The sequence below is a fragment of the Phoenix dactylifera genome, unplaced genomic scaffold (assembly GCF_009389715.1).
Source record: "Phoenix dactylifera cultivar Barhee BC4 unplaced genomic scaffold, palm_55x_up_171113_PBpolish2nd_filt_p 001230F, whole genome shotgun sequence".
NCBI lineage: Eukaryota > Viridiplantae > Streptophyta > Magnoliopsida > Arecales > Arecaceae > Phoenix > Phoenix dactylifera.
The window spans coordinates 66,339-75,515 of record NW_024068565.1 but is presented as its reverse complement, the minus strand read 5'-3'; the positions used below and the strand labels follow the sequence as shown (position 1 = coordinate 75,515).

At 36.3% G+C, this 9,177-nt stretch overlaps 1 protein-coding gene across 1 annotated transcript; it reads right to left on the bottom strand.

Moving 5' to 3' along the window:
* Nucleotides 1-1,317: 1,317 nt before the first annotated feature.
* Nucleotides 1,318-4,669, bottom strand: LOC120108222 (tetraspanin-7-like). The gene is made up of 2 exons (XM_039121796.1): nucleotides 4,104-4,669; nucleotides 1,318-1,881 (listed from the first exon to the last, which is right to left on the bottom strand). Exons 1-2 carry the CDS (start codon nucleotides 4,602-4,604, stop codon nucleotides 1,564-1,566), a joined length of 819 nt encoding a protein of 272 aa, XP_038977724.1. The 5' UTR covers nucleotides 4,605-4,669; the 3' UTR covers nucleotides 1,318-1,563.
* Nucleotides 4,670-9,177: the final 4,508 nt, after the last annotated feature.

Below are 9,177 nucleotides of genomic sequence, written 5' to 3'. Positions count from 1 at the left end.
TGATCATGCATTTTTCTGTATATGTCATGCTTGAATTGTTAATACATAAAAGTCCATCAACAAGGAATCTCACTCTAGTGCATTGTGAGGCCCTTGTTAACCTCTACTAGAACATTAGAATTATAATATCTAGGTGTAACACCACCTTGCATGATGATGTCTGCGTAGCATGACCATAAAATCTTGGTATGACACCATTTCACATGATGATGATGCTCAAGTTGTGCAGTTCTTTGAGAAATTCTTTCCAAAAATTTTGCACACCACCTTTAGTGAGACTCTCACCCATGCTACTTTTGCTTCTCTTGCGAGGCAGGACTTGATAAAACCAACATATTGATCTTATTTCAGGGTTGAATCATCAAATAGAACTTGTTGAGCTAACCTGTTAAGATTTCCATGTTCAAGCTTTTACTTCGAGTTTAATACAAAAATGTTTAGACTTTTTGTTTTATAAAATGCATTGACCAACCACCAAGAACTCGGGGTTCGATTTTGAATAGGCATAAACCCTCGGCCCTCAATTAACAAAGAACTCATTCTACGAGCTTTGACTCGCTTTACCTCGAGTCCTAAGCTTCGATCTAGATGAGGTGCGATGGGTATAGGTTATCGAATGAGGATCAGTTCCTCCTAACTTCCACAAAAAAAAAAAAAAGGACATGAATAATCCAACAATATATCTTCTCTAAATTTTGTAATCTTTTGGTTTCCCATGAATAATTCTTTGTCGACTTGAGTCATTTACAAGCTCTACACCTTCATAACTAAAATTAGGCATGATTAAGATCACAACGTGCTTATCTGCCTTTTAAAAACCCAAGTTCTGACTGGTTAAGGATAACAACAAAAGTCTAGGATGGTTGGGATAACTCTTAAAGTGTATTAAAACATAACGGTGAGAAGAGTCATGCTAAGGCCAAAATACTTCTGTTACTTTATATTTGCTTCAACAATGGAAAAGAAAGTCAGTCCAAAACAAGTCATCATTCTGTTCCTTCCCAATGTTCCAATTTCCATTGACATCATCATTTGCTCTCATCCATAATGTTATGCCCTACAAAGTGCCCACTAATTATTTTAGAAGATAGGTACTCTTTCAAAATATGGCACCTAGAGCTGTGAATCTCAGGCATATTACCATAAACACCAGCTTCTAAAAGGCCTATCTTGCATACAAAAACCCTATATATACCCTAAAATCACCTCATCCACCCAAACGAGCAAACAAATTCCATATTGCTCTGGCCTTTTTTCTATATCAATAAATGAATTGTTAAAGCAATCAAACAACAAATAACATCAAAGCCAACCACATAATAGTAAATGATACTGAACTATGAAAGTAAAAAAGGGTCTCTGAACAAACCATTAATATATCCAAGGCTACAGTAATCACATCAAGGTAAAACCTAGATCACTGCAACCAGATATATCTCTATATCCTAAGTTAAAACACTTCAGCAGAGGAGAACTGCCGCACCCAGGATATACAGAGGAGAAAAGTGAAAACAAGAACAGCGAAGGAAAAAGAGAAGCGCTAATAGGAGAAACTATCACTCGCTAAGCAAATCCTCCTTTCCATCTCGGGTGCGCATTGCCCTGCCTGTTGTTTCTGAAGGCACAGCATCCAACAGAGTAGACGACAATAAGGAAGATGAGGAAGATGATGTTCACGACCGCGACCTTCTTCCAGTCATTCTTGACATTGGCGAGGACCCCTGCTTTGCAAGATTGGCAGTCATAGCAGAGGATTGATGGATCGTTTTGCCAAGTGTTGCAGTCCGAAATATTAGAAGGGGTGAAGCCAGGAGGTTTATCCCAAACAGTTTCACTTCGGTAGGTGAAGTTACATGCAGTGGGAGGCTTGCAGCATCCAGACTGCATAAAAACAACAGAGAAATATTTAACAGGTAGCAAAGAACCGAAATTTCATTAAGTTTATATGGTGCCAATATCAGATCCTAATTCAAACACATGGAGAAACCACTCAACACAGATGTGATTCACCTGAAAATAATTCGGATACAAACTATCAGTCCAAAGTTATGCATCTAAACACCAAGGAAGACAGCTACAGAAAGGAAGTAAACTTTGAGGCATTAAAGAAAGATCGATATGATCACAGTTCAAAGGAGGAACAGAATCAGAATTGAGGAGGGCCAAAGCACATGAAAGTTTAAATTCCAGTTTGATTAAACTAAAACACCAACAGATGTTAAAAAACCTGTCAGCAGCTGTAATATAGTGATACTAGTTGCCTCTAGTAGCTAGCATCAGACAAACTACACAGTTTTCTCAACGTTCAGATGCAGTTTAAATTCCATATTTTTAATAACAAGACTACTCGAGTAATTTGCACGCATAGTTGATGAACCATTAGTATAGTATAAAAAGCTTCTTAGGTTGCAAAAATCAATGTGGGGTGTGCCAAGATTACAGCAGCAAACAAAGCTTGAAAACTTTCTTAAGTTGCAAAAAACCCCACATGGGAGATGTTGCAATAAAAGCAACAACCAAAGACTTCACAAGGATATCCTATATGTCAATCAAAGGAAGTTTTGTGACTTGGTTTTTGTACAAATGAATTAGTAAATAAATATACTTCAACTCTTGGTTAAGCAGTATGACCAGAACAATGTGACCGTTAACTGAAGCCTTGATGAAGGCGGCCTCGGAAAAACAAAAGCTAAGCACATGGCTAACCAATCTAGACTTGAGGATTATAGAGTAAAATGAATCATGGAAAGTCATATTGTACTCCGAGAACTCAAATACAAGGAAATTCATTCCAATAAAATAATAACGTGCAAAAAACTCAAATATAAGGCCCATATGACACATGCGGATAGGTTCGGGTTGTATCTTTCGTGCCGAAGAAGGACTGATCTTCTTTCACGACATCAACCATGGGTTCGCACCTCGCACAGATCTCAGAGCACTCCATCCTTCTTCTTCTATCCGCCGTCCAGTCCAATGGTCAATATCGCGAAAGAAGATGAATTGTTCTTTCACGCGAAAGATACAACCCGAAACCTGTGCAGATTACCTACAATAGATTCAAATTTAAAGATCATGATCATCTAGAATTCTAGATAGCAAAATACAGGGCAAGAGGCAGTAAACAAAAGGCAACAAAAATATTGATCAATGAAACAAATAAAGAAATTCACAGGAACATAAGAATGCCTAGGAAATCCACCAAACAATTTACCACAGGAAGGGGAAAAAACGAGCAAATTCATCAAGAAGAACACCAGTAACATGCAAGGACCCTTAACAAAAGCCACTAGAAAACAGAAGGTGCACAAAGTACGAAAAACCCAGAGCCAGAGAGAGATTCTGAAAGAAAACATAAAAAAATTGTCATTAAAAAACAAAAGAGAATCAAAGCAAAAAAAAAAACAAAAAAAACAAAAACAAAAGAGAAAAAGAGAGGGGCCACATCTCCTAATAACCAGACAGAAACCCAAAAAGAAAACGATAAGTTACAAAACTCCCTTGAGTCTCAGTAAATACCCACAGAAAATCACTTGCAGGAATAAGACAAAAGGAGAAGAAAGATAAAGCAACTCACCAAACCATCAGAAAGCTGCCATCAGACTGCACCAGAAAACACTAAACCCACTTTCTAATACCATCACTTTGGCCAGGGAAGAAGGAGGAGGAGGAGGAGGAGGAGGAGGAGGAGAACAAAAGAAAGTATTTTATAAGAGCATTGATCCAATAATACATAGAATATTGACAGGCGACCAGTGACGAATCCGATACTCCGATAAATAAGAACAGAAAACAAAAAAGAACCCAGATTAAAAGAAAAAAATATATAAATAAAAATCGAATGATCAATGGAAAAGAGACATTTTCCGATAAACCCATGTTCCAAAAGGACGAAAACCATCAAATTGTTACAAGCGAACAAACGAAATCAGAAGAAAAAAAAAATCGAATTTTCAGTCTCGAATAGCATTGATCGAATACTATCTCGATGGATAGAGAGAGATTTTTGTTGATGAATCCATGTTCCAAAAGGACTGAAACCATCAAAGATCGAATTTTTAACCTTGACAAGGGACAAGAAGAGAGCAAAAACAAGGCTTTACCTGGATTGGCGAGAGGTGGTTGTTGATGAACTCATCAAGCGTCTGGTTCCTCTCCCCCAACCTCTGGCAGACCTTGCCTTCCCGCAAGCAGCTCCGGATCTTGCGCCAGTTCCCGTCGTCTTCGACTCTCTTCTGGAGCCAGTGGGAGTAGTCCCCGAGGCGGTACTCCTTGTATCCCCGACCGGAAACGACCTCGCCGGCGCCGGGATTGGTCACGACGAAGGCGAAGACGGTGAAGCAGAAGAGGAGGACAATGAGGAGGAACATGACGAGAAGGTAGAGCCATAGGAGCCAGGAGACGCTGCAGCAGGCGCCGACGAGGCCGGCGAGGGAGACGAGGAGGAGGAAGACGCCGAGGGCGATGACGGGGCGCTCCAAGAACTTCTCGCAGTCAGTGTGGGCGCGGTGGCCCAACCAGATGCCGGCGCCCAGGATGGGGATCGAGAGGAGGAGCGTCACGATGTTGAGAAGCCCGACCAGGTTGTTGCTCACCCGCACCATCCCTGTTCCTTTTTTTTGTCTCTGCCTTTTGGTGGGGAGGGAGAGAAAGAGAGAGAAGACGAGGATTCGATAAGGAGTGGAGGAGTATTTATGGGAGTTGGTCAGTCGGATGGAAAAGAACCCCCTTTTCTGGACTCTGGGGCCCACTTGAGAGCTGGATGCTGGGCCTCGTGGGCTCTTTCTTGTTTTTAACATTTGATTGAATACTTTTTCCAACGAAATCTTATAAGAATAGTGAATGCACAATTTTTTTCTTTAAAAAAAAATAGTAATAATAAAATAAAGCATTGGCTTGTGTATAACAGTGTTTTCGTAACTCAGATTGAATCTTAATGTCTCACCATCCGAATTTATTAGAAGGTACACTGATAAATCTCTTGTTAAGGCTAGCTAGTCTTCCTTGTGTTTTATCTTTTAAGGCATGCTCTCTCATTTCCGAACATACCCGAAAAATGGTAGCTTTCATGGTTGTAACTAGTAATGCTTCATGCAAGCAAATTCAATAGATTAATCTAATGATCTTTCAAGTGGTTCCTCTACTAACAAATATGTGCCTTCAATATATATCCTTTCCTTGGCTAAGCAAGTTTGATCCGAAACGAACATAGGGCCATTTAGAATGGCTGCACTAAAACAAATTGTTTCTCTATTACTTCAATTTTCTTCCCTAGTTTGTGGGGTTTATCTAGGATTATTGGGCTTGTTGTATTGATAAAACCTCCAATTGGGCCGGGGCCTATTCAGAAAACCTTTATGATGAAGGTAAGTTAAGCCTTGCTCACGTCATGTTTCCTCCTAACGGCTATATTGCCGATGCCGGCATCCACCCCCGACAGTTTCCTTTTCAAGGCCGCGAAAAGGCTTCGAAAAAAGAACAACTGCCCCCTTCCTTTTCTTACTACTAACGGTTTGGTGGGTACGACGCATCGTGGTCGCGGTGAACTCAAGAACCGATGACCGGTGCGTACTGGAACTCCGGTCCGTATCCACGCGGCATAACTTAAGCCAGGCGGTACACATGGCACGAATCCCATCAAGGCCGACGAAGCATCGATCTCATTCGTCCGATTAAAAGAGCGCGGCTTATTGAATGGAGAAAGTTTATTGGTCCAAGACGAGTGTTCAGATTCAGATACACTGCTCTGTGGTACATTTTAAGGAAGGGGCGGAGGGGAGGGTGTCGAACTTCGAAACCGCTGAAGGTTAAGGAAACCGCAAAACCTTCAGCGGCGGTTCGCGCGGTTGCTCACGCCAACTTGGAAGGACACTCCCCCTTAGGGTTTTTTTTTTTTTTTTTTTTTTTAATATAAATACCCATCTAAAAATTTAAATTTACATAAATATCTTTTTAAATTTATATTTATTTCTGTACTCTTATAAAATATTATTGTTTACAAATATTCCTAATATAACTGTTCTTCTAACATCGTTAATAGAAATTATATTTATTTTAATTAAAAATAAAATTAAATTTTAAAATTATCTTTTTCATCGCGATTGCCTTATAAGTATATTTTTTTGCACATCTACCGATTAAAAAAATTTCAGTTATTTTAATTTGAAATCGTTAATTTTTTAAAGGCGTTCATAGCATGGGTATATATGCACAAACAAGAATAAAAAAAAGAATAGCACAGAAAAAGTAGTGTTTTACGAAGCTATACATGCAAATATAAATTTTGAAAGAATATTCATGTAAAATTCGATATTTAGGAAAGCATTCATGCAAAAAAAAAACAATTAGAAAAATATATAGGCTTACATAGAAAATTATTTTGATTTTTGATAACAATCTCCATCCATGCTTGCCATATTACTCGAAAGGAAAAATTGAAGCGTAGATAATATAAATAAATCAGGCTTCCAAGTCTGCAACTTATTCTGTGAGCAATGCAACCAGAAACTTAGTCGGAGTTGTTAATATTACTCTTGAGAACTAACTAAAGTAAACAAAGATTGAGAGCAATAATTCGGTGACCATATAATGTTGCAAAAATTGCATCCTTGGCTTAAAATCTGTGCACCAATTTTTTGAGATATTTGATTGCTAGTGTTTTAATATGCTCAAATTGCTTGATGTTTCAGGCAACTCAATTGTCACTCCTCTCCTCGGAAGATACTTTTGTTATACTTATACTGAGCATACATATGTATTCATTGAAGTTACAATGCATCAAGAGTTCAAATTTTCCTACATTACACGTGTAGCTCGAGATGTTCCGTGTCGTGCCAAGAAATCTGAAGTTCCAAGGTGAGCAAGTTTCTTCGAACAAAATTTCTATTTCGTTGTAAGATATTTTCACCTGATATTTAGATCAACGAGGCAAGTACCTGCATGCAGTGTTCTGTGGCTTTCTACCAGGGCGAGCACGTCTTTCCCATGCATGCCTCAGATGCCTGTAATAAGCTCATTCCCAAGGCAAGCATACTCTGGTTTCGAGACCAAATTTTGGAGCTATTGAAACTGGTGAGTTAAGTAGAAGAAGAGGGGGGTTCGGAAAATATTAAAAGTTACATGACATTAATAGACACATTTTGATTGAAAATTTGAAAAAGAAAGAAACACGGAGAGCGAAAGAAAATTAAGAAGCAAACATGGAGGCAGAAAAGAATAAGGGACAGAATAGGAAGAAAGGGCAGGTAAAAGAGGAAATACAGGGGGCAAAAATCAATTATAAGGTTAGCATAAAACAAATCTCGTAGGGTTTTTTTTTTTGAACCCACTTGCATGCGAGTAGTACATGGATGAGAGTGGTGTTGAACCGCATCCATTCTAATAGGAATAAATTTGGATTAAATAATTTTGATTTTAATCCATTTTTCTATCCAAATCTATCTAAATATAAACAGTAATTTAAACATTCAACTAATATTCATATCTGTTTCTATATCAGTTAAAAAAATAGATATAGATATGGATAGAGAACCATATCTGTTCTTAAAAATAGATATGGATATGGATAAAAAACTATCCAATCTGTGTTCAAATATTCGATTCTATTTATAGTTTTATTTAATTTTATATAGCACTCATAAATATTTAAGAAAAATAAATGAGCATATTAACATGCTATTAGCTTGATTTATCATCCACTTAGTAATATCTTTAATTATTCAATTTGTATCCGTATTTATATTTATATTTTTGGCATCCAACTTGCATCCGTAATTGTTTAAAATGAACATGCATAAGAATTTTTACATTCGAATAAATATCTGTATTTGTCAAACAAAATAAATATGAATATGAATATACTAATATCCAATCCGATTTTAGTCTTAGTTTTTAATGCTAACTTAGCCGCCTTCCATAAATTCTCTACTTCCATCATAATCCATTGTCTTTTTCTAAAATGTATCATAACGCATTGTAAGCTTTGTCTACACTGGTGTTGGCATGTAGTTTTGAAACGACTATAGCCCCATTTGGAAGAGTTGTTGATAGTATAACTTTTGAAAGTAGTGCTTTTCGAAGTAGAGCTTTTATAAAAAGCTATTTGATTATATTTCTAAAGTGTTGGGAACTTTAACATATGTTTGGTAAACAAATTGAGAAAGTACTTTTGGTATGACAAAATGACCATAAAGGACATTATATAGTATTATACAACAAAATATAATAAAATATAATATATATTAATACATAAATATATGATATAGTATAATATTAATATAATATTATATTATTATAATATAGTAATATAATATTGTATACTATAGCATAATAATTTAATAATATTAAATTATTTAATATAACATATCAATGTATTATAATATAATGTAATATAATATTATATTTATAGTATAATACAATAATAAAGGTATAAAATATTATAATTATCAGCGTAAATTAATTTTCCATCCTCTCGATAACTGTGGGATAATATAATATAATATTAAATTATTTAATGTAACATATTAATATATTATAATATTATATTATATTATATTTATAGTACAATACAATAATAATGGTATAACATATTATAATTATATTGGCCGACGCTTTTGAACGTCGGTTAACTTGCAGAAGAACGATGCTTAAAAGCGTCGGCATACATCCTGTTTTGGCCGACGCTTCATGGAAGCGTCGGCGTAAACTATGCCGACCCCTACCTGCCCGACGTTTTATCCACGCTTTGGGGGGCATTGGCGGGTAATCTACTGACGCTTAAAATCGTCGATAAAGACTAAAAAAAGCGTCGAGATATATTCTTTCTTTTGTAGTGTATCATATAATATATTTTGTGTAATTATTTTATTTTATTATGAATACTTTGGTCCAAAAAAAATATTATAACTTGAAACAACTTTTCGATAATTCCTAAAAGTATTTTTTCGAAGAAATTTCAAAATGAAGCTTTTTCCAAAAAGCTGTTTTAGCTTTATAGAAAAATTAAAACAACTTTTCGAATATTTTACCAAATACCTATATTTTATCTAAAAGTGCTTTTGAAAAGTTAGAAAGTACTTTTTGGCCCTCCAAAAGCTCTTCCAAATGAGGCTATGATGAAGAGGCCGGTAGTGCCACCATGGTGTGTCATGTGTGACGGGTATGCTGTGAACAAATATT

Coding starts and splice junctions, on each gene's coding strand:
- LOC120108222 (XM_039121796.1), bottom strand. CDS start 4,604: ATGGTGCGGGTGAGCAACAACCTGGTCGGGCTTCTCAACATCGTGACG. Junction 1,882..4,103: donor ACCACCTCTCGCCAATCCAG/GTAAAGCCTTGT, acceptor GTTTTTATGCAG/TCTGGATGCTGCAAGCCTCC.